At 45.0% G+C, this 26,475-nt stretch overlaps 1 protein-coding gene across 1 annotated transcript in view; it reads right to left on the bottom strand.

Moving 5' to 3' along the window:
* The window catches only part of GALNTL5 (polypeptide N-acetylgalactosaminyltransferase like 5), a 56,076-nt gene that overhangs the window by 14,448 nt on the left and 15,153 nt on the right, over positions 1–26,475 (bottom strand). Inside the window, exons 5-8 of the mRNA XM_027540290.1 lie at positions 20,285–20,451; positions 15,305–15,427; positions 2,974–3,223; positions 198–315 (exon numbers count right to left, since the gene is read on the bottom strand). Coding sequence (XP_027396091.1) covers positions 198–315; positions 2,974–3,223; positions 15,305–15,427; positions 20,285–20,451 — 658 coding nt within the window. The remainder of the gene's footprint in view (positions 1–197; positions 316–2,973; positions 3,224–15,304; positions 15,428–20,284; positions 20,452–26,475) is intronic.

Raw genomic sequence — 26,475 nt, forward strand, 5'->3', positions numbered from 1 at the left:
TTCTTTACCAGCTGAGCCACTAGGGAAGCCCATTTCTGTAAGGAATCCCATAAATCAATGACTTGATGTGACACCTGAATAGCACCTGATGCTCATGTAGGGAAACGGCATAGCTGCCACGGCATATTATGTGACTTAAAGTCAGATTTTACTTTCTATGTATAAAGGTAAATATTGAAACATAAGGTTGGAATTACCCTTAGTGAAAGTTCCAAGTTTTCTCCTCCCCACAGATTCATGCCCTTGTCGTACTGTCCAATTTCATTAAAATAATGCCTATTTATAGCAAAAATTCCTCCAGCCATTGCAGGTGACCTACAAAGGACACACAGATATTAGATTAATTCCCTATGTGCAGGCGTTATGGATTCTGGCCAAAGTTATATTGAATATAGTGATAACAGTTAAAAACTAGGAAACACCCATGTTAGCTTCAAAATTATCTTCCGATACATTGAAGTATGTACTCATTTCATTCTAATGACAGCCCGTGATGTTATTCCCCAGACTTACAGAGACAGAAATAGGGTTCAGAGAGGTTACGTAACTCATAGAAGATCACACAACTCTAGCTAAATTAAAATAGAGGCAAAGATGAAGGACTGCCAGGCTATATGGTGTTCGGAAATTGACTTATATAGTTTGTGAAACAAAGAGGATAACATTAAAGGAGAAGTGAGCCTGCAATCAAAGTTATTAGAAAATGTGGGAAGTGATCTGGAGAAAGTCTCTTGAGAAACAGCCTCATAAATGTAGCTAGAAGCCCTAACAATGAGGTCATTCTCACATTTAGAAATTATTTTCCAAGACTAATATCCAAGGAAAATGACCTTCTCCTCAACCTATAAAATTATAGACAGAAGCCCTTGGATAAATATTTTATATATGAATTTGGCAGACATTGACTTTTTCTGGGCTATCCACAGTGCTAGTATTCTGATCGTTGATCAACATGCAACTCATTCCTGAGAATCATGTCTACATTTTAAAGTTGGACAGCTGAAATCCAAGGGATGCGAAACATGTGGTATTCTGCACTGGGATGAGATGCTCAGTTCAGTTCAGTTCAGTCGCTGTCATGTCCAACTCCGTGTGACTTCATGAACCGCAGCATGCTAGGCCTCCTTGTCCATCACCAACTCCCACAGTCCACCCAAACCCATGTCCATCGAGTCTATGATGCCATCCAACCATCTCATCCTCTGTCATCCCCTTCTCCTCCTGCCCTCAATCTTTCCCAGCATCAGGGTCTTTTCCAATGAGTCAGCTCTCTGCATCAGGTGGCCAATGTATTGGAGTTTCAGCTTCAACATCAGTCCCTCCAATGAACACCCAGGACTGATCCCCTTTAGGATGGACTGGTTGGATCTCCTTGCTGTCCAAGGGACTCTCAAGAGTCTTCTCCAACACCACAGTTCAAAAGCATCAATTCTTCTGCGCTCAGCCTTCTTTATAGTCTAACTCTCACATCCATACATGACTACTGGAAAAATCATAGCCTTGACTAGATGGACCTCTGTTGGCAAAGTAAAGTCTCTGGTTTTTAATATGCTATCTGCTGCTGCTGCTAAGTCGCTTCAGTCGTGTATGACTCTGTGCGACCCCATAGATGGCAGCCCACCAGGCTCCCCTGTCCCTGGGATTCTCCAGGCAAGAACACTGGAGTGGGTTGCCATTTCCTTCTCCAATGCATGAAAGTGAAAAGCGAAAGTGAAGTCGCTCAGTCGTGTCCAACTCCCAGCAACCCCATGGACTGCAGCCTACCAGGCTCCTCCACCCATGGGATTTTCCAGGCCAGAGTACTGGAGTGGGGTGCCATTGCCTTCTCCAATATGCTGTCTAGGTTGGTCATAACTTTCCTCCCAAGGAGCAAGCGTCTTTTAATTTCATGGCTGCAATCAACAACCACAGTGATTTTGGAGCCCAGAAATATAAAATCAGCCATTGTTTCCACTGTTTCCCCATCTATTTGCCATGAAGTGATGGGAACAGAGGCCATGATCTTTGCTTTCTGAACGCTGAGCTTTAAGCCAACTTTTTCACTCTCTTCTTTCACTTTCATCAAGAGGCTTTTGAGTTCCTCTTCACTTTCTGCCATAAGGATGGTGTCATCTGCATATCTGAGGTTATTGATATTTCTCCCAGTAATCTTGATTCCAGCTTATGCTTCTTCCAGCCCAGTGTTTCTCATGATGTACTCTGCATAGAAGTTAAATAAGCAGGGTGACAATATACAGCCTTGACATACTCCTTTTCCTATTTGGAATCAGTCTGTTGTTCCATGTCCAGTTCTAACTGTTGCTTCCTGACCTGCATATACGTTTCTCAAGAGGCAGGTCAGGTGGTCTGGTATTCCCATCTCTTTCAGAATTTTCCACCGTTTATTGTGATCCACACAGTCAAAGGCTTTAGCATAGTCAATAAAGCAGAAATAGATGTTTTTCCGGAACTCTTTTGCTTTTTCCATGATCCAGCGGATGTTGGCAATTTGATCTCTGGTTCCTCTGCCTTTTCTAAAACCAGCTTGAACATCTGAATGTTCACGGTTCACGTATTGCTGAAGCCTGGCTTGGAGAATTTTGAGCATTCCTTTACTAGTGTGTGAGATGAGTGCAATTGTGTGGTAGTTTGAGCATTCTTTGGCATTGCCTTTCTTTGGGATTGGAATGAAAACTGACCTTTTCCAGTCCTGTGGCCACTGCTGAGTTTTCTAAATTTGCTGGCATATTGAGTGCAGCACTTTCACAGCATCACCTTTTAGGATTTGAAATAGCTCAACTGGAATTCCATCACCTCCTTTCAATTAAAGAAACAAAACCTACCACATTCTATTATTACAGACTTTTAGAAACAAGATAAACAATGAAATATTTCTCTTCATTAAGCTTGAGAAATCAAAGTAATAATCTCTGCAGGCTTCCCCCTGCTCCCAGTACCTCTGTGCTATTTTTCCATTACCAGCAGAATTCTCACCGGATAGGTGTAGTGGGTCCTTCTGGTCCCTCTATCTCATAAGAGAGAACATGATCCCATTTAAATTCCAGACGCCAGTTGAAAGCTCCCCTCACTATAGGAGAAGGCTGGTATTCCAGGGTCATGTAATCAATGACGTCTATCAGAGGACACACCACCATTTTGGGGTCCTTGGCAATGGCATTCAGCAAGGGCTCCAGCCAGACTTTATTCACCTCACAGTGGCTATCCAGAAACACTAGAACGTCCCCTGGGGAGGCAAAAACAGGCGCGTGTTAGCCCATGTGCAGGAAACACCCAACAACACAGATCAAGCTTCAGTGGAACAAGTATTTATCCAACACTTACTATGAAAGTAACAGTGAAGTTGCTCAGTTGTGTCCGACTCTTTGCGACCCCATGAACTGTAGCCCACCAGGTTCCTCTGTCCATGGGATTTCCCAGGCAAGAATACTGGAGTGGGTTGCCATTTCCCTCTCCAGGGGATCTTCCCAACCCAGGGATTGAACCCGGGTCTCCTGCACTGTAGGCAGACACTTTACCGTCTGAGCCACCAGGGAGGTTTGGCTACTAAGGTGCTTTCAGTTTCCCTGGGAGGAGGCAAGAAACATATATTTGATACTGTATCAAATATGCAGGACAGTGTGCGCCATAGATATTCAGAAGGAGCTGGTGACTGTGGGTTAGAACTGCAATCCCTAACCTTTTTTGGAACCAGGGATCAGTTTTGTGGATTTGGGGAAGACAATGTTCCCATAGACCAAGGGTGGGGTGAGGATGGTTTCAGGACGATTCTCATAAGGAACATACAACCTGGATGCCTCGCATGCACAGTTAACAGTTCGTGCTTCTGTTAGAATCCAATGCGGCCACTGATCTGACAGGAGAAGCCCAGCGATGGGGTGCAGTTGCAATGCAGAGGAAGCTTCGCTCACTTGCCCACCTCCTGCCATGCAGCCCTGCTCCTAACAGGCTATGGACCGCTACCTGTCCCTGGCCCAGGGGTTCGGAACCCCTGATCTGTTTGCTCTCTCACCCAAACACATTGCCTGTGCAAACCCTGCCATCAGAAGAGAGACTAACACAGATGCAGATGTCCTTGGTTCCGCAGCCCTTCTTCCGCCCTTTTGATTCCCTGGTGAGAAGCCAACATCAGTTCATTTCTCTTCCCCCAGGATGTTTCGAGTTTTGCTGTACGGATGTCTGAGGATGTGCTGAGCCCCCCAACACAGGAAATAATTCATATCAAGTTCCTCTCACCAGGCTTTAGCAAGCAGCTTTATCCAAAAATCCTAATTCTGACAACGTGACTGAAGGTAGCTGAGTTCTCTTCAGTTCAGTTCAGTTGCTCAGTCGTGTCCCACTCTTTGTGACCCCATGAATCGCAGCACGCCAGGCCTCCCTGTCCATCACCAACTCCCGGAGTTCACTCAGACTCATGTCCATCGAGTCAGTGATGCCATCCAGCAATCTCATCCTCTGTCGTCCCCTTCTCCTCCTGCCCCCAATCCCTCCCAGCATCAGAGTCTTTTCCAATGAGTCAGCTCTTCGCATGAGGTGGCCAAAGTACTGGAGTTTCAGCTTTAGCATCATTCCTTCCAAAGAACACCCAGGGCTGATCTCCTTTAGAATGGACCGGTTGGATCTCCTTGCAGTCCAAGGGACTCTCAAGAGTCTTCTCCAACACCACAGTTCAAAAGCATCAATTCTTTGGCACTCAGCTTTCTTTTAGTCCAACTCTTACATCCATACATGACTACTGGAAAAACCATAGCCTTGACTAGACAGACCTTTGTTGGCAAAGTAATGTCTCTGCTTTTGAATATGCTGTCTAGGTTGGTCATAACTTTCCTTCCAAGGAGTAAGCGTCTTTTTAATTTCATGGCTGCAATCACCATCTGCAGTGATTTTGGAGCCCCCCAAAATAAAGTCTGATACTGTTTCCACTGTTTCCCCATCTATTTGCCATGAAGTGATGGGACCAGAAGCCATGATCTTTGCTTTCTGAACGTTGAGCTTTAAGCCAACTTTTTCACTCTCCTCTTTCACTTTCATCAAGAGGCTTTTTAGTTCCTCTTCACTTTCTGCCATAAGGATGGTGTCATCTGCATATCTGAGGTTATTGATATTTCTCCCGGCAATCTTGATTCCAGCTTGTGCTTCTTCCAGCCCAGCGTTTCTCATGATGTAGTCTGCATAGAAGTTAAATAAGCAGGGTGACAATATGCAGCCTTGACGTACTCCTTTTCCTATTTGGAATCAGTCTGTTGTTCCATGTCCAGTTCTAACTTTTGCTTCCTGACCTGCATATACGTTTCTCAAGAGGCAGGTCAGGTGGTCTGGTATTCCTATCTCTTTCAGAATTTTCCACAGTTTATTGTGATCCACACAGTCAAAGGCTTTAGCATAGTCAATACAGCAGAAATAGATGTTTTTCTGGAACTCTCTTGCTTTTTCCATGATCCAGCGGATGTTGGCAATTTGATCTCTGGTTCCTCTGCCTTTTCTAAAACCAGCTTGAACATCAGGAAGTTCACGGTTCACATATTGCTGAAGCCTGGCTTGGAGAATTTTGAGCATTCCTTTACTAGTGTGTGAGATGAGTGCAATTGTGTGGTAGTTTGAGCATTCTTTGGCATTGCCTTTCTTTGGGATTGGAATGAAAACTGACCTTTTCCAGTCCTGTGGCCACTGCTGAGTTTTCTAAATTTGCTGGCATATTGAGTGCAGCACTTTCACAGCATCATCTTTCAGGATTTGGAATAGCTCAACTGGAATTCCATCACCTCCACTAGCTTTGTTGGTAGTGATGCTTTCTAAGGCCCACTTAACTTCACATTCCTTACTGCTTGTCAGATATGTATTTCGAAATTCCTTTATGGTACTGTGTCAGACCTGGAAGAGGGCATGGCAATCCACTCCAGTATTCTTGCCTGGAGAATCCACATGGACAGAGGAGCCTGGTGGGTACAGTCCATGGGGTCACAAAGAGTCGGGCACGACTGAGCCACTGAGCACGCTGTATCAGACAACTCACTTTGGAATATAATATCTGTTGTCTTCATGCCTCGATCAAAACTGAGCTATAAGGAGCCCCATTTTTAAACATACATAGATTTTTTTCAATCAACACTTTGCATTTTTCATTAAAATAGCTTCTATGACATTACATCACACAAAAATTTTAAAAATCATGTCAGCTAATTTGATAGGTGAAAAATATCATCTGGTTCTCCAAAGAAGATATACAAATAGCCAACAAGCACATGAAAAGATGCTCGACATCATTCATCTTTAAGGAAACGCAAGTTAAAACAGTGAGGTACCACTTCATACCACTTCACATCTATCAGAGTTAAAGCAAAAAAGAGAAAATACTAACTGTTGAGAGGATATGGGAAAATCGGAACTCTCATACATTGCTGTTGGGTGTGTGGTAAGTCACTTCAGTCGTGTCCAACTCTCTGCGACCCTACAGACCATAGCCCACCAGGCTCCTCTGTTCATGGGATTCTCCAGGCAAGAATACTGGAGTGGGTCACCAGGCCCCCCTCCAGGGGATCTTCCTGACCCAGGGATCAAACCTGCACCTCGTACGTCTCTGGTATCGGCAGGTGGGCTCGCTACCACTAATGCCACCTGGGAAGCCAAAATGGCCCACCTGCTGTGGGAAATAGTTGGGTAGCTCCTCAAAAAGTTAGACAGAGTTACCACATGGCCCAGAAATTCCACTCATTGGCACATTTTAAGAAGAATTCAGGGGACTTCCCTGGCAGTCCAATGGTTAAGACTCCACGCTTCCAATGCAAGGGGCACAGGTTTGACTCTTGGTTGAGGAACTGAGATCCCACATGCTTTGAGAACAACAAAAATTTAAAAATTTAAAAGAATTCAAACGTACCCGTGTATATGCGTATCTATAGCAGTACTCCTTATATTATCCCAAAGATGGAAATAGCCCAAATGTCCACCAACAGATGAGTGGAGAAACAAACTGCATGTACACACACAATGGAATATCATCCAGCCATAAAACACGAAGTGCTGGTACATGTACCTGAATCTCAAAAGCATTATGCTGGTGAAAAAGCCAGACGTAACAGGTCTGATTTCATCTCTATGAAATATCCAGAATAAGTAAATCCAGAGACAGATGAAGACTGGTGGTTGCCAGGGGCTGGGAGAAGTGGAAATAAGAAAATTTCCCAGTTTATGGGTGTGCGCTTTTCTCTTGGGGTGATGAAAATATTTTCGAACTAGAGGGGGTGGTGCTTGTACAACACAGTGACTCTGCTAAATGCCATATGCCCAGATTAAGCTAACTTCTCCTTAGGATCTAAAATCACTGAAGGGCCGGAACTTCCCCAGCGGCTCAGTGGCAAAGAATCCAATGTAGGAGACACAGGTTCGATCTCTGGTCTGGGAAGACCCCACGTGCCGCGGGGCAACTAAGCCCGGGAGCCGTAACTATTGAGCCTGAGCTCTAGAGCCCTCAAGTTGAAAAGACTGAAGCCGAAAACTCCCGCACTCACGTGCTGCAACTTCTGAAGCCTCCTCGCCCGGAGCCTGTGCTCGCAACAAGAGAAGCCACAGCAGTGAGAAGCCCGCACACTGCAACTGGAGCGTAGCCCCCGCTGACCACAACTAGAGAAAAGCCCATGTGCAGCAACAAAGACCCAACACAGCCAAAAATAAACACATTAAAAAAACCAAACACTGAAGGACACTAGTTCAACGGACCTGATAAAGGGTCTTTCCCATCCTTCCTCCTTAAAATATATATCTGGGGAATGTTCAAAACTGAATTGCCTGCTGAGGTTAAAAGTCAGGAGAAATATTTATCATCTTGCCTGAGTGGAAGCTTCCTTTCTGCTCTCCTGTAGCAACCTTTGTCATTGTTGTCCAGTCGCTCAGGTGTGCCGACGCTTTGGGACCCCATGGACTGCAGCACACCAGGCTTGCCTGTCCTTCCCCAACTCCCTGAGTTTGCTCAGTTCACGTCCATTGAGTTGATGATGCCATCCAACCATCTCATCCTCTGTTGCCCCCTACTCCTCATGCCCTCAATCTTTCCCAGCATAACCTATTTACACAACTTCTCTAGGGATTGTGTTTTGCAAACAAATGCTGTATCAATCTCTCTCAATATTTTCAGTCTCTTTCTCCCCTTGCTTCATTTTATTTTCTGCTTTTCTTTAGTGTCAACATTTTTACATTTAAACATTAGTTTGTTGTTCATTTGCTAAGTCATGACTGACTCTTTGTGACCCTGTGGACTGCAGCATGCCAGGCTTCCCTGTCCTTCACTATTTAATCATAGCTCATTATATCTATTTTAAACATTCTCGATTTGGTCTCTAAAGCAATTATTTTTAAGGTATTAAATATTTTAATTTTTATTAATAAAATTATTGTACAATAATATTTTATTTCAATTTATTGTATTATGTTATTGCTATCTCTCTTAATTTTTTTGTTTTGGGATTGATGTTTGATAATGTGGTGTGCAAAATCTAGTTATGGGGGAGTTTACAGAGAATCTCTTTGTGCTTAAGTGTATGATCAACTTTTATAAAATACCCAAGCTTTTCTACTTCATGCACATCATAAATCTGTTAAACATTTGGATTTTGTGAAAAAAATTCAAGTGACTCTGCTATTTGAATTTCTCATTTTTGTTTGTTTGCTATTTCCATGACCATTCACTGCCATGGAAATCAGAATTTGAGGGTTTGCGTCCTGAATTGTGTGACCTGGAGCAGATCTCTAGTCTTTTGGGGACATTAGTTTCTTTAACTAGAAGATAAGGATTGTGAGTTCTAAAATCTGAGAGACTTCTCACCATGAATGGTCTGTATTTTCATTAGTTTTCCCTGTATTTCTCCTACTTTTATTTTACATATTTTATCATTTTGAAGCATATAATTAAATATCTATTTTTTTAATTTAATTTTATTTCTTAACTTTACAATATTGTATTGGTTTTGCCATATATTGAAATGAATCCACCACAGGTATACATGTGTTCCCCATCCTGAACCCTCCTCCCTCCTCCCTCCCCATACCATCCCTCTGGGTCGTCCCATTGCACCAGCCCTAATTTCTTATTTATTTGTACTACTCACTGTCTGGGCTTCCCAGGTGGCGTTAAGTGATAAAGAACCCGCCTGCCAATGCAGGAGATGTAAGAGATGAAGGTTCGATCCGTGGGTTGGGAAGATCCCCTGGCGGAGGGCATGGCAACCCACCCCAGTATTCTTGCCTGGAGAATTTCACAGAGAGGGGAGCCTGGCGGGCTACAGTCCATGGGGTCACAAAGAGTGGGACGTGACTAAAGCGACTTAGCATGCACTCACGTAATCACCTGCTAATAAGCATTTGTTTAATACTTAATGCTTAAAAAAGAGTGCTCATAATGACTTCATTCAATCATTGCAACAACCACATTAGTTATATATTTTTGTTCTCATACCATGGATTAGGAAGCTGGGGTTCTGAGAAGTGACTTGCCCAAGATCCTGTAACCGGTAATTGGCACATACCAAATTGGAAATGAAGGCTCTGTTTCAAAACTCAGTGCTTTTTGTTCTGCCAACCATCACCTCCCTTGGATTTTTGTGGTGGAAAGTCAGACGCTGCCCTCGGTGCCACATAAGTAAACATATTAACAGGTTCTGGGAATTAGGACGACTTCCTTGGGGAAGGGCATTACTCTGTCTCCCACATGAGACAACGAATCGTCTCTTGTTCTGTGTGACAGCCATGTAGCACCACAAGTTCTCAATGGCGTGTTCAATTTTGCTAAACTGCTGCCTTTAGGGTGGCAGTTGAAATCTACACCTCATCTCTGCCCTCTTGGCCACTTGATGACCATCCAGGCCAATTCAGTGGAAGATACTCTATTCTCACCCCCTGATTGCCTTGCATTTATTCCCCCAAACTTCCTGTTCTGCTGCGGACTACCTTTTACTCTTTCCACAGTTCCCTTATTTAAAGTAAATTCTTGGACTTCCTTAGTGGTCCAGAAAGAACCTGCCTCTCAGTGCAGGGGATGTGGGTTCATCCCTGGTCCTGGAAGATTCCACATATCACTGGGCAACTTGAGGGAAAGAGGAAATTAGCCAAGATGGAGGTCGTCAGGCTCTCTCGCCCCATGCCTCTGGCTCTCCCCACATTTTGTAAATGCGTGGTTTTGTAACAGCTGACATCACTTGTAGCACTGTGCATGTGCCTCATGATGTACCTGCTTGGCCACGGGCCATTTCTGCTCTGTAAGCTCCACCTGAAAGGCCTCTGAGGCTGCATTAAGGCTGTGTTTGCTGGGGCAACCATGAGAGAACACAGCGTGTCTGCTGCTGGAGCTGCTGTGCCAATCGGGAGAGAATAAACGTGTCTGCAGTTGCTACGGCTCCTTGAGTTTCCTTCCAGCTTCCTTGCTCGCACCTTGCCTACCCTGGCTTCAGCGGACAGTGTGCACCGTGAGATTCAGCAAGACAACAACTAAGCCCCTGGGCTGCAACTATGAGCCCGCACGTCCCGACACCCTAGAGCCTGTGCCCCACGAGAAGAGAAGCCACTGAAATGAGAAGCCCACACCTCACAACTAGAGAACAGCCCCTGCTCGCCGTGACTAGAGAAAAACCCACGCACAGCAATGAGAACCCAGCACAGCCAAAAAGAAATAAAACGCTTTTAAAAACTAAAATCCTTAAAAAAAATTAAATTTCCCTACACTAAAATCTCCTCAGACCTCCTTGCCTGATGTAACCCTGACTGTCCCGAGAAGATGCTGTTTCTCAGAGCAAGTCCCTCCTTTTCCTCCCTGACCACAAGAATCCTCGGGTTCAGGACAACACCAACGTTTCCTAGCTGCTATGGCTGCTTCCAAACCATAACATTTCTGCTCCCACGCAAAAACGTCCCCTTTCCTTTCAATTCAGGCCATCTAATTAGAGCTTCTCTTTCTCAATTTTTCTCCACTTTGCAAAACTCTAGCATTCGAATTCTTCCTGATAGAGTTAAATCCACCCAGCACTGGTTATTTTCCCTCCTGCCAAGGACACAGCTCAGGCTCATCACAGCTGTCTCAGTTTGAGGGCAACTTCGGTCGTCACATAGGCAGCATCACCCACAAGGGCGAGTGGACAGGCAGCCATAAATATTACCAAGAAAACTCCATCAGAGGCAGGAAGATAGAGAAGAACAGGACCGCGCTGTTTTGTACAGGGTGATTTCGAATGGCCTCTCTGATAATGTGACACTGAACCAGAGACCTGAACAAAGTGAAGTAACAGGTCATGCAGGGGACTGGAGGAGGAACATTCTAGGTGGGAAAACCACATGCAAAGAAAGGCTCTGAGATAGTATAGCTGGCATGTTTGAGGAGCAGCAAGAAGGTCAGTAATACGAAGGGAGAGTGAGGGGGAGGTGAGTGATGAGGGCAGAGCTTCCCTGGTGGTCCAGGGGTTGAGAGTCCGCCTGCCAATGCAGGGGACACAGGTTCAAACCCTGGTCTGGGAGTATTGCACCTGCCATGGAGCAAGTAAGTCTGTGGGCCGCAGCTAGAGAAGCCCATGGGCCTAGAGCCCGTGCTCTGCAACACGAGAAGCCACTGCGATGAGAAGCCTGCCAACAGCCACTAAAGAGTACCCCTGCTCACCACGACTAATGAAAGCCCAGCGACAACGAAGACCCGTGCAGCCAAAAATAAATGAATGAAAGTGAAAAACTGCAATGTAAAAAGCAAACTTTTTTTAAAATGTAGAATATCATCAGGATCACAGAGTAAGAACTTCTCAAACAAGACACAAAAATCATAAAGAAAAATATTGATGAATCTGACTATTTCATTATTAAGTTAAAGCTAGCGGCCATGACTTTTTAAATGAATTTCACTTCTCTCTTCTTTTCTACTTTTTCTGTTAGGTGGTGCCATGTGGCACGTAGGATCTTAGTTCCCCCACCAGGGATGGAACCCATGCTCTCAGCGAGCTCAGTCTTAACCAGGGGGCCACGAGGGAAGTCCCAAAGCTATTGGCCCTTAAAATAAACCTCCAAAATGTACAACAGCTCCTATGCAGTCAAAGTTTCTTTCTACTCATTTAGCTCTACCCTCGTCAGCCAGAACAGAACCCTCCAGTGTGGAGGGGAATAAACCAACTTCCTGCGAGCCTTGGTCAGGAAATGTGGCTGAAACGTAGTCACGGGCCATTCTTACCGAAAGGAAGGCAAGAAAGTCCAGCGTGGCTCTGTGCCCAGCAAGAGGAAGTGGATTTTTTGGTAAACTTCTGTTCAACTTCCCTGGTAGCTCAGATTGTAAAAAGTCTTCCTACAATGCGGGAGACCCTGGTTCGATGCCTGGGTCGGGAAGAGTCCCTGGAGAAGGAAATAGCAACCCACTCCAGTATTCTTGCCCAGAAAATTCTATGGATGGAGGAGCCTGGTGGGCTTGGCGGGCTACAGTCCATGAGGTCGCAAAGAGTCGGACACAACTGAGTGACTAACACTTCTGTTCAACGCAAGACATCATCAACAAAGATGGGAAGACCAACCACAGACTGGGGAATGATATTCTCAGTGTATATAACACAGGATTCATATCATAAAGGCACCTTCGAATCAATAACAAAAGGACAAACAACCCAATCAAAAAACTGACAAAGGATATGAACAGACCAAATTCACAGAAAAATCTATAAACAATCTACAAAAATATGAAAAAATACTCCATGTTGCTATTAGTCAAGGAAATGCCAAGAAAATAAAGGATACAGCTCTTTGACCAAAATTTTGTCAAAGACTAGAATGACTGGTCTTCCCTGGTGGCTCAAATGGTAAAGAATCCACCTGCAGTGAGGGAGACCTGGGTTCGATCCGTGGGTCGGAAAGCTTCTCTGGAGGAGGGCAACCCACACCAGTATTCTTGCCTGGAGAATCCCCATGGACAGAGGAGCCTGGTGAGTTACGGTCCGTGGGATCACAGAGAGTCGAACACAACTGAAGGACTAGGTGCAGCAGAGAACGACTGGTAATAAATAACCAGTGTCAGCAAGGCTCCAGGGAGAGGGCCCTCTTATACCCTGTGATGGAACTCTTAATTGGTGTCATCTGTTTTAGGACCATTTGGCAGCATCCACCAAAATTTAAAATAAGAATTCCCTTTTGCCCAGCAATTCCACTTTTAAGAAATCATCCCACAGGTACAAATATTCATTTCCACAAAGGTGTAAGTACAAAAACTGCCAGTGCAACTTTTTTTTCCAGTAATTGTAAAAAGTAAAAATCAGGAAATGACAAACGGCTAAACAAGTTATGGCAACCCATTATGAAATCCATATGGAATACCATACAACGCTGCAAACAAAAACGGAGGTAACTGTCGGGCATTGTCACGGGAAAAGTTACAAAACATTAAACTGAAATGAAAAGAGTAAGTCTCAGAATAGAGAAAGTACAATTCCATTTATTTAAAAATCCTTAAATCTATGTGTACATGTGTGTATATACACACAGACATATGTACACACATATGCATATTAATGCATAAAATCAAGGTTCTGAAAAGACACATGCCATTCAGTTTTAGTGGTTTGTATTGAACTTTGGACAAGTAGTATGTACTATCTGGTAGATGGCTTCCCTGGTGGCTCAGACAGTAAAGAATCTGCCTGCAATGCAGGAGACCTGGGTTGATCCCTGGGTCAGGAAGATCCCCTGGAGAAGGAAATGGCAACCACTCCAGTTTTCTTGCCTGGAGAATCCCATGGACAGAGGAGCCTGGCAGGCTACATACAGTCCATTGAGTTGGACAGGACTGAGCAATGTAGTTAGGTAAGAGAATGTCTCAATTGATCAGGCCGAAGTAGAGGAAAAAAAAAAAGACTTAGATTTTGCTTTTAGATGGCCTTCTACTCAATAAGGAAATAGCCTTGCTAAGGAACGGAGATATTTCCTCAGATTGCCACATGGCCGGATCCTTAAACATCACCCCTCGCCTTTGGTCCTAGGTTAATTTTCTGGGAACAACCCTCTGATTACCCGGGCTTCCAGGAAGCTGGATCATCGGGATTCCCCTCGGGACTCATTCCCTTGCTGGTGTTTCGTGTCTCACAGCTCAGGCGGAGGACGGGGCTGCTGTCCCAAGGGATGCCGGAGGCCAGATGGGAGCCCCCTGCACCCAGCGGCTGAGACCTCCCTTCACAAGAAGCTGACCCAGGAGGTCCCCCAGCTTTGGGATCTTCTGCTGTGTTCACGGAAGGCAATGGCACCCCACTCCAGTACTTTTGCCTAGGAAAATCCCATGGACGGAGGAGCCTGGTAGGCTGCAGTCCATGGGGTCGCGAAGAGTCCGACACGACTGAGCGACTTCACTTTCACTTTTCACTTTCATGCATTGGAGAAGGAAATGGCAACCCACTCCAGTGTTCTTGCCTGGAGAATCCCAGGGACGGGGGAGCCTGGTGGTCTGCCATCTATGGGGTCGCACAGAGTGGGACACAACTGATGCGACTTGGCAGCAGCAGCAGCAGCAGCTGTGTTCACACCAAGGCCACGCCCTCCCGGGGGCTCCCAGCCAATCACTGCGCACACTGTGTGGGCCCCCGAGAACCGGGTGAATCCGAACGGCCACAGGGGCCCCACTTAGGGCTCCTCCAGTGCATGGTCTTGGCTCCGGGGCTCCTGACCGGCCCACTCTAGCCCTTTCTGGGAGCCACGCAGCAGACCGAAGGGATTTTGGACTTCCCTCTTTCCTTGCCTCCTTCTGCTGGGGTCAGACCAGAAGCTTCCAGCCCACACTTCGTCCTCTCCCCTTTATCCTTCGCAGACATTTCTCTGTAAGCACTCCTCCCGTGTCATCCGGGCCTCTGCCTCCCAGAGGACCTGGACTGACCCCTTCCTAGCTTCCGAGGTCCCCATGGGGTCTCTGCAGCTACATCACAGCCCCGCTCTCCTTGTAAAGTCTTGCTTTCCTCACCCCTTTACCTGGCTCCCAAGACCACCTGGGGGGCCCCCTGCATGTACAACTCCATCCCAGCGTCTGTACCTGGGGGACGCATCCTGTAACAGGAGGCTGAGCTTATGTCCCCCCCACCCCCACCCCCGCCCCCACCACACAAAGGATAACTTCTATTTGTCTTCTATTTGAAATAACAAATTAACATCTTGAAGCAGAATACTTTCAGAGTCAGACTAAGATTTAAGACTCATAAGGCTGAAATACATTCCCAGTCTTCTGTTTATGCTGTGGAGACACGTGAGGATGGTTTCTACATGGGCAGGAAGACCTCCAGGACACAGACATGGGGTCCTGTCTGGAGCAAAACCTTCATACCTGAAGCATGGGATGCTCCCGTCATCCTTGCTCGAATCAGCCCCTCTCTCTTTTTGTTTCTTATTAATTTAATCTTTCCTCGAAAAATTTCCAAGTGATAGTCGAGTTTCTCTTTCAAATCATCTGGAAAAAAGAGTCAACATTTGACAACTGCAAAGTGTATTAACCAGTTTCTCATAATTAAACCAGTTTCTCATAATTTTGATTGATTCTTAAAAACTGCTATTCTGCAGATGTTCCAAACTTAAAAAAGAAATTTTGATTGCATGAACGTGCACAAAATGTGCACAAAACGTGAACAAAAAGAGATTCAGCATTGAAATCAGCTGTAAATATTCTTCTATGTTTCTAGTGAAATACTTACTTTTTTTTTTTTTTAACTTTTTGGCCACGCTTTGTGGCATGTGGGCTCTTAATTCCCTGACCAAGGATTAAACCCAGGCCGTCTGCATTGGAAGCACAGAGTCCCAACCACTGGACCAGCAGAGAAATCCATGAAATGCCTCTATTTTAATATATCATTATTAAAATTTTAATAGAAAAAGCATAAATTATGGTGCTTTGGAGCATTCTGACTTTATTCATAACAGTTGTGCACCTAACTTGGTACTAACCCCCAGGCCGGTCATCAACCACTCAAGTCTCAGTTTTCTCATCTGTGAGAAGGCGGATCTAACATAGGCCTTGCAGGACTGCAGTGAGAAGAAGAAATACATCACCAAGCACAGAGCCTGACACATAAGTCACTCAATACTCAAAGGTTAATATGATGATGATAAAGGAGGTCCTTTCCTTCTTGGAAGGAAAGCTATGACCAACCTAGACAGTGTATTAGAAAGCAGAGACATCACTTTCCCACAGTGGTCCAATTATCAAAGCTATGTTTTTTTTTCAGTAGTCATGTATAGATGTGAGAGTTGGTCCATAAAGAAGGCTGAGTGCCGAAAAACTGATGCTTTTGAACTGTGATGCTGGAAGAGTCTTGAGAGTCCCTCGGACTGCAGGGAGATCCAACCAGTCCATCCTAAAGGAAATCAACCTTGAATATTCACTGAAAGGACTGATGCTGAAGCTGCAGCTCCAACACTTTGGCCACCTGATGTGAAGAGCCTACTCATTGGAAAAGACCCTGATGCTGGGAAAGATTGAGGGCAAGAGGAGAAGGAGGTGGCAGAGGATGAGATGGTTGGATGGCATCACCAATTGAATGGACGTGAATTTGAGCAAACTCTGGGAGATGGTGGAAGACAGGGGAGCCTGGTGTGCTGCATCCATGGGGTCAAAAAGAGTCGGACATGACTTAGGGACTGAACAACTACAACAAAGGAGGTCAGTCTCTGGTGAGACGGATACAGATGCCTCAGAGGTCAGAGAATCTGGGGGCTGGGGGTCAATAGAGGCAGGTTCACTATAGTCTTGGCAGAAGAATGAAAGAAATCTCTTTCCTTTTCTGTGAAAAGAGTGCCGGGGCCCTGCTCAGAGGCAGATTGCAGGCTGCACAGCTACACTTGCAGGGTAGGTGCAGCATCTCAGATCAGATGTCTGCAAACACCCTCCAACATCCAGGACTCAGAGGAACTCTGTGCGGCAGACGTGGGAGGAAACAGGCCGTTCTGGCAGCGGTCATCGCTGACGTGAGGCGGAGGCTTTGAGTCGTCCGGGAGATGGCCATGCCGCTTGTGTATAGTCAGGAGGGACCAGGACTGTGAGAAAGGTGGATGGTAGCGGGTCAGCCCTGGACATGCCTCTCATGTAACTCAATGGAGGTGGTTGTCTGGGTTCCTGACCCCTGCCATCACAAGCTAAGGGACTCCATCACCAGTACGTACTGGTATGAGCCAGAAAAGACCAGCTGTAGTTCAAGAAAATTCTCCTAGAGCCCACAAGAAATCACCGTGGATTAAAAGTGGGGGTGCATCAACCCTGAGCACCATCAGGACACAGGACACCCCATTTCCTGCATTTCCTGTGTTTGAGGTTCTGTGTGGGTCCAGGACTAAGCTCCTTGGTGGGGCAGGTGAAATGACCACCCATCAGGTGGCTGTGGATCCAGGAGAAGAAGTAGAGTATCTGGTCCAACCATCTCTCAGACATCAGTGGTGAGTCCTCTGACGCATAAAGAATATCTGGGCAGATCTCCAGGTGTGTCTCTGAACTGTTGGCATAGTTCTGAAAGGCTGGGGCCCCTGGGGAGTTCCTCAGTCCTCCTGGGACTGCACCTCCATGGCAGGATGTCCATCCTTTGGGTGAGATGTTAGACTTCACAATCCAGCAGAGATCCCCCTGCTGCCTGCTCCTAGCTTTACTGGGGCTTTTTGCCCCACATGTGGCCAGATGTGTTGTTCAGTCAGATGAGGAACCTAGCCATCCTCCCACATCCCCTCCCATGCACAGAAATACACAGTACTGGACTCCTCGGATTTGAGTGGCTCCTACACAGTTCAGTTCAGCCGTTCAGTCATGTCTGACTCTGCAACCCCATGGACTACAGCATGCCAGGCCTCCCTGTCCATCACCAACTCCCGGAGCTTACTCAAACTCATGTCCATCGAGTCGGTGATGCCATCCAACCATCTCATCCTCCGTCCTCCCCTTCTCCTCCTGCCTTCCATCTTTCCCAGCATCAGGGTCTTTTCAAGTGAGACAGTTCTTCAAATCAGGTGGCCAGAGTACTGGAGTTTCAGCTTCAGCATCATTCCCTCCAAAGAAATCCCAGGGCTGATCTCCTTCAGAATGGACTGGTTGGATCTCCTTGCAGTCCAAGGGACTCTCAAGAGTCTTCTCCAACACCACAGTTCAAAAGCATCAGTTCTTCGGCACTCAGCCTTCTTCACAGTCCAACTCTCACATCCATACATGGCTATTGGAAAATCATAACCTTGACTAGATGGACCTTTGTTGGCAAAGTAATGTCTCTGCTTTTTAATATGCTGTCTAGGTTGGTCATAGCTTTTCTTCCAAGGAGCAAGCATCTTTTAATGTCATGGCTGCAGTCACCATCTGCAGTGATTTTGGAGCCCAAATAAAAATAAAGTCTCTCACTGTTTCCATTGTTTCCCCATCTATTTGCCAGGAAGTGATGGGACTGGATGCCATCTTAGTTTTCTGAATGTTGAGTTTTAAGCCAACTTCTTCACTCTCCTCTTTCAGCAGGGTGACAATATACAATCTTGACATACTCCTTTCCCGATTTGGAACCAGTCTGTTGTTCCATGTCCAGTTCTAACTGTTGCTTCTTGACCTGCATACAGTGCCTGGCCAGTGAGTGAAATTCCTAAGTGGAGCTGGCACTAACTTGAGTTCCATTCCACTTTTTTTTTGGCTGCACTGGTCTTTCTTGCTGTGCACAGGCTTTCTCTCTTGTGGGGAGCAGGGGTCTACTCTTTACTTGCAGTGCATGGGCTTCTCGCTGCGGTGGCTTCTCTTGTTGCAGAGCATGGCCTCTAGGCATCCAGGCTCAGTAGTTGCGGTGCACAGGCCTGGTTGCCCTGCAGCATGTGGGATCTCCCCAGATCAGGGATTGAACCTGTGTCCCCTGCACTGGCAGGTGAATTCTTAACTGCCGAATCACAAAGGAAGTCCCCATTTCACTTTTGAGTTGATGTGTCTCTGTTGCTTCTTGAAGGGTGAACCTCCTCTTCTTTTCTTCCCTTGTCTATTCTTGTCCTTCTGATTCTCCTCCTCTTTTTTCTGTCCCAGCCCATAGTGGGTCAGATTCACACTAGATTAGGTAAACCTTTAGGTAGTATCCAATATGCATGCATTGCTTCCGTGAGAAATGGACCCCACAGGCAACCGACCCCAGAGACCTTATCCTTCATCTGGGTCCTCCCGGCTTGCCTCAGGTTTGGAATTAAGTTGTAAAATAGACAACTGAGTTCAAATGCTAAATTGAGCTCATTAGATTTTGTTCTAGTGTTCTAGTTCTTTAAAATCAGTGAACATGAAGGAATGAACCCTTAAGTGTAGTCGGTGTGATTAGAATTCTTTCCTGTAAAGCACCTGGATTGTGTCATTACCCTACATTAAGTCTTGGAATCATTCCCCATTTTCTCCAAATAAAATTAAAACAATGCCTTCATGAGGGGCTACTTTTTATATTTCTGGTTTCATGCCCACCCCCTCCCTCCTAAAACTATACTCATACATAGTTTACATAAGTCCTTTCCCAGTGATGCAGTGGTAAAGAATCTGCCTGCCAAGGCAGGAGACCCAAGAGACACAGGTTTGATTCCTGGGTGGGGAAGATCTCCTGGAGGAGGAAATGGCAACCCACTCCAGTATTCTTGCCTGGAAAATTCCATGGACAGAGGAGCCTGGCGGGCAACAGTCCATGGGGCAGCAAAGAGAAGGACTTGATTGAGCGCACACAAGCACACACACACACACACAACCTACATAAAATAAAAAACTATTCCAAACTCACCATATTTTCTGTTGCCCCTGGGCCATTTTCTCTGCCTAAAATACTTTTTCCTTCCCCTTCATCTATGTAATCCCAACTCATCTCAGTTCAGATGTCACTTTTGAAAAAAATGTTACTTTCTTGAAGTAGAGTTGATTTACAATGTTGTGTTAATTTCTACGGTACAGAAATTTCTACTGTTAATTTCTACTGTGGTGATTCAGTTATGCATATTCTTTTTCATATTTTTTTCCATTATGGTTTATCGCCAGATGGTGAATATAGTTCCTTGTGCTATACAGTAAAAGCTTGTTGTTGATCCATCCTAGACATCACTTCTTCAACATCATCCATGACCTCTAAAGACCGGCTTGCCCCTGTGTTTATCTGAAGTGCTAGTCACCCCATTAGCCCAACCAGAAGGTCAGGGACCAAACTCTCACATCACCATCAGTGCTCCAAAGTGCCTGCCTCGACACCCACCAAAAATGTTTTTTGTATAAAATAACTCAAGTGCCACAGAGATAGCACTGACTTCAAAGACGATTAGAAAGATGGTTAGCATTCTCTCTTACCAAAATCACTCATGTCGTCTACCAAAATAATTTCTTCAAGGATATACTGTTGAGTGAGGGTCATGATGCTGGACAGTGTTCGAAACAAGGCATTAAATTCTTCATTGTGGAAGCAAATGATGATGCTGGCAGTAGGTAGTTTGGCTGGGTACATTTTTTTCTGACACCTGCAGAAAGAGGAAGAAAATGATTTATCTAAAAGCATTAGATGTTTTGAGGACTCATTCACATTTTCCTCTTTATTCCTTTAATTGATGATTATGATGATAAGGTGACAGTACTTTTAAAACCCAAAAATTAAGATACAAAAATTTTTTTAAACATCTTATGTTGTTCTAATATTGTCTAAATTATTCTCCCCTTCTTAATGCCCATCATAATTGCTTTTTCCTGAGACTCTGTTTTGATAAAATTAGTTCTACTTTGAATATAGTATAAACATAAATTATACCTATATTGTCATTTCTATTATAAAAATGAATTAATAAGCTTATACACATTAAAAGGTTCAAATTAACTTTATTGTCCTATCTTCAAAGAAAATCCATGTGCTATTCCTACACTTGTATAGTCTGTTGCAACAAAGAAATGTAATAATGGATATGGTGTAATTAGATTTCTTCCAAGGATCTGGCAAAAAATGTTTTATTATTTTTTTGTGCACTTGAGGGAAATATGGACACTGAATTTTAGTAATATTAATTTTTAGCTATTAAGCATTGTTTGGATTGCTACCTTATTGGGTTGTATTTTGAAATATTTTGGTTGTAAATGACAAATGGAACTAGCTTAAGCTTAAGAAAGAGGTACACTGTAAAGGGAACCCAAATGTCCCACAGGACCTAGTAACAGGCAGGATCCTGGAGCATTCAAGAGCAATTCTGACTAGAGGTTTGAAAGTCACTCAGACATGCTCCGTTTCTGCTCTTGTCTTCTCTTTTAATATTCATTTATTGGGCTCACTGGGTCTTGGCTGTGGCGCGCTCGATCTTCAGTCTTCCTTGCAGCGTGTGGGTTGTGCAGCTGCAGCGTTCAAGCATGCACACTCTTAGTTGTGACGCGGGGTCTAGTTGCCCAGGGCTGGAGGTCGGGCCCCCTGCACTGGTTTCCCAGAAACAGGTAGGATCAGAAGGCTGACCTTCCAGTAAGATCACTGCCTTGTGCTTGTGTGTGCTCAGTCGAGTCTGACTGTTTGCAACCCCATGGACTGTAGCCCTCCAGGCTCTTCTGTCCAGGGGGGTTTTCAGGAAGAATACTGGAGTGGGATGTCTTCCTACTCCAGGGGATCTTCCTGGCCCAGGGATCAAACCCACATCTCTTGTGTCCCCTGCATTGGCAGGCAGATTCTTTATCACCAGTGCCACCTGGGAAGCCCAAGATCACTGCCTCATCAAAGAGTGAGTAGATGAGAGACGGGAGTCGGGGGGCGAGGGTATAACCCCAAGAATGAGAGAGATGGTGAACTCAGGCTATGGATCACATCTCTAATATTCTATCTAGTCCAAGTTTATCATTTTGAGAAAACTACAAATTGAACCCCTTCAGAGGAACGAGACAATGATACTGAAGGAGCCTGAATTCACATCACGTGAGTGTAAACCGCTAAGAGAAACCTAATGTGTATGGGTTTCTCCAAAAGCAATTGCTGAATGTTGCTGAGGTCTTTCTATGTAGAAAACCTTTCGGGCCTAAATACGTTTCTTTTCAGGGTGAAGGTAATTTGGACAAACGCTTGGTTGTCCATGTTTAGCTGATCTTGTGCTTCGCTAACACGATTCCCAACGGTCTAGTTAAAGCAGGACTATTATGGGTTGACTTGTGTCCCCCTACTCCATATTCACGTATTGGCCTCCTAACCACCAGTACCCCCAGAATACGGCCCAATCTGGAAATGGGGTTGCTGTAATGAGTGAGAGGTCATTCGGGTGCCCTCATCCAGTAAGGCTGGTGTCCTTACAAGGGGACCTGAGGATACAGGGTGATGTGAAGAGACACAGGAAGAAAAGGGCCGACTCTAAGCCGAGGAGAGGGGCCTGCACCATCCTCCCCGCAGCCCAGAAGAGAACCAACCCTGCCGACCAAGGTTTCTGACTTCCCAGCCTCCAGAGACCCGTGAGACAACAAATCACTGTCACTGGAGCATGCCAGTCTGTGGTAGGTTATTACAGCAGCCCCACCAACCCAGCTGAAGAATGCTGCACTTTAATGTGCAGAAACATTCCTGAGCTTCTTTCCAGATGCATGTTCTGATGAAGTACGTCTGGGCTCGGGCCTGGCATTCAGGGGGGCTGACACGCTTCTAGGGGCTCCCAGTGCTACTGGTCCTCAGACCACAGTCTGAGTCGGAAGGGTCTAGCAGACAAATACACAAAATGACAACCCTGTAAGCATGTTAGAAAAAACATCTTGATAGGTGACTGATAAACTATTCTGTAAACAGTTATTAACTTGTCTGAACTGTTAAATTGGAGGAGGCACTGGCACCCCACTCCAATACTCTTGCCTGAAAAATCCCATGGATGGAGGAGCCTGGTAGGCTGCAGTCCATGGGGTCGCTAAGAGTCAGACACGACTGAGCAACTTCACTCTCACTTCTCACTTTCATGCATTGAAGAAGGAAATGGCAACCCACTCCAGTGTTCTTGCCTGGAGAATCCCAGGGACGGGGGAGCCTGGTGGGATGCCGTCTATGGGATCGCACAGAGTTGGACACGACTGAAGCAACTTAGCAGCAGCAGCAGCAGCAAACTGTTAAATTATGGCCATGGCGGGGAGGTGGGGGGGAACTTGACTAAATCCAATCTTATATAAAACCCACTTTTCTAAATAAGTCTTGGATCAAAGAGAAATAAAATGCAAATTATTTAGGAAGAAGTGCTATGACAAACCTAGACAGCATATTAAAAAAGCAGACATATCACTTTGCCGACAAAGGTCCATCTAGTCAAAGCTATGGTTTTTCCAGTAGTCATGTACAGATGGGAGAGCTGGACCGTAAAGAAGGCTGAGGGCCGAAGAATTGATGCTTTTTAAACTGGTGCTGGAGAGGATTCTTGAGAGTCCCTTGGACTGCAAGGAGATCAAATCAGTCAATCCTAAAGGAAACCAACCCTGAATATTATTAGAAGGATCGATGCTGAAGCTGAGGGTCCAATACTTGGGCCACCTGATGGGAAGAGCTGACTCATTGGAAAAGATGCTGAGAAAGACTGAAGGCAAAAGGAGAAGGGGGCAGCAAAGGGTGAGATGATTAGATAGCGTCACGGACTCAATGGACGTGAATTTGAGCAACTCTGGAGCATAGTGAGGGAAGCCTGGTGTGCTGCAGCCCACGGGGTTGCAAAAAGTTGAACACAACTTAGTGACTGAACAACAATAACAATTTAGAGATTGGTAAACCTGAAAACACAGCATGTTAAAACCTAATGTATAGGGCTTCCCTGGTGACTCAGTGGTGAAGAATCTGCCAGCCGTTGCAGGAGACATGGTTTTGATCCTTGGTCTGGGACAATGCCCATGCTGGGGAGCAACAAAGCCCATGAGCCTCAACTACGGGGCCTGTGCTCAGAGCCTGCAAGCCGCAACCATGGGAGGCTGAGCACCTAGAGCCCGTGCTCTGCAACAAGAGAAGCCACCACAGTGAGAAGCTCATCCTCCATGACTAGAGAGTAGCCCCTGTCCGCCACAGCCAGGGAAAGCACACGCAGCAACAAAGACCCAGCACAGCCAAATATAAATTTTTAAATAAAGAACTGCTTAAAAAAAACCCTAATGTACATAGCTAAATCCTAATCAGAATAAAATGAATACTTACAAACGTATTATCATCTAAGGAAGAGATGAAATAAACTATTTTAACCTTATAGAAGGGCAAAAAGACCACAAAAATACATCAAAAGAAAGAAGAAACAACCCCATAAAGGCAACTAGAAACTAATGAGTTAGAAGACAAAAAAAGTAAAATTGATAAATCAAAGCAAAAGTTAGTTTTCTGAAAGATGACTAATATATATCCATTTCTACCAAGCTTTTGAAATCGAGAAGAAAAATGTACAAAAATAAGAATGAGAATGAAGGCAAGGTACCAGGAAAGGTGAAAGAGAATTATGAAAACAGGATGTGTGACTTTAAGCCAACAGATTTGAAAGTAGATGAAGTAGATTTTTATTAAAATAGATAGTTCTGAATAGACCCTAGAAATAGAAAGCCTGAGCAGAACAATAAATAACCTTAGAAAAAAACTAAACCGTTTCCATGTCTGACAGCAGAAAATGGAGCAGTGATTCATAATTACCAGACAAGTTCTGTTTCAAAATAAGAAATACACAGTGATATTATTTCAATGATGTTAGAGCATAGAGATATAGACAAAACATACAAATCCATTTTATGGAACTAGTGTAAATTTGATACAAAAATGTGATGACAGTAACTCAAAGAAGAAAAACAAAGCAGAGTTTCTTAAACTTGAGTCTTGCAGAGGCTCAGAAGAAAAAAACTGTCAACCCTCCAGGGCTGATTTCAGTTACCTTAATGTTTCCCAAATATGCATATGCAAACGAAAGTCAATCTTGTGTTTATAAGCTCTTGGAGGTGGTGGTGGTGGTGTGTGCTCAGTCAGGTCCGACTCTTTGTCACCCGTGGACTATAGCCCTCCAGGCTCCTTCGTCCATAGAATTCTCCAGGCAAGTATACTGGAGTAGGTTGCCATTTCCTTCTCCAGGGGATCTTTCTAACCCAGAGATTGAACTTGCATCTCTTGTGTCTCCTGCATTGCAGGTGAATTCTTTGCCACTGGCACCACCTGGGGAGCCTCTTATAAGCTCTTACATAACCATAAATAAAACTGTAAAATTTAGTAAAATCACAGCTAAAATTCAGTTAAATTACAATTAAACTAATTTTACTTTCGGGTTGTGTTTTGCTGAAATGAAATCACCACATACAATTACAGGAAAGTTTCTTTAGACAAGTCAGTGCTTGGGTACCAAGTCACTTCATTCATGTCCAACTCTTTGCTGCCACATGGACTGTAGCCCACCAGGCTGCTCTGTTCACAGGATTCTCCAGGCAAGAATTCTGGAGTGGGTTGCCATGCCTTCCTCCAGGGAATCTTCTCGACCCAGGGGTTGAACCCTCATCTCTTCCACCTCCTGCACGGGCAGGTGGGCTCTTTACCACTAGCGCCACCGGGGAAGCCCTGACTAGCCAGTGCTACTATGCATTATATGACTGCTCACATCTCCAAGGACACAAAATTTTAAATTCTTCGCAGAGAAATTGTAGACTTCAACTGATACAAACTAATCTAATTTATACAGGTCAAAACAATTAGACAAAATATTAGCAGATCAAATAAAACAGCATTTTAGAAAAATAGTATATCCAACCAGTCCATCCTAAAGGAGATCAGTCCTGGGTGTTCATTGAAAGGACTGATGCTGAAGCTGAAACTCCAGTACTTTGGCCACTTCATGCAAAGAGTTGACTCATTGGAAAAGACTCTGATGCTGGGAGGGATTGGGGGCAGGAGGAGAAGGGGATGACAGAGGATGAGATGGCTAGATGGCATCACTGACTCGATGGACATGAGTTTGGGTGAACTCCAGGAGTTGGTGATGGACAGGGAGGCCTGGCGTGCTGTGATTCATGGGGTCGCAAAGAGTCGGACACGACTGAGTGACTGAACTGAACTGAAGGTTAGTTTATTTCAGGAATGTAAGGATGGCTCAACATAAGTTATCAATAATTTGATGGAGGAAAGCCATAGTGATCATGCTAAGAAATTATTTGATAGAATTTAGCAATCATTTCGGAGAAGGCAATGGCACCCCACTCCAGTACTCTTGCCTGGAAAATCCCATGGAAGGAGGAGCCTGGTAGGCTGTAGTCCATGGGGTTGTTAAGAGTCGGACCGACTGAGCAACTTCACTTTCACTTTTCACTTTCATGCATTGGAGAAGGAAATGGCAACCCACTCCAGTGTTCTTGCCTGGAAAATCCCAGGGATGGGGGAGCCTGGTGGGCTATCGTCTATGGGGTCGCAAGACTGAATCGACTTAGCAGCAGCAGCAGCAGTCATTTCTGGTTAGAATAAAATCCTAAGTCAAAATAAACCCACTCTCAATTGACATAGCTTTGGCCAGTCATTGAACATGCCAGAAGTGGACTTTGCTACCAACAGAGCAATT

Source organism: Bos indicus x Bos taurus, chromosome 4, assembly GCF_003369695.1.
Source record: "Bos indicus x Bos taurus breed Angus x Brahman F1 hybrid chromosome 4, Bos_hybrid_MaternalHap_v2.0, whole genome shotgun sequence".
In the NCBI taxonomy this organism is placed as follows: Eukaryota; Metazoa; Chordata; class Mammalia; order Artiodactyla; family Bovidae; genus Bos; species Bos indicus x Bos taurus.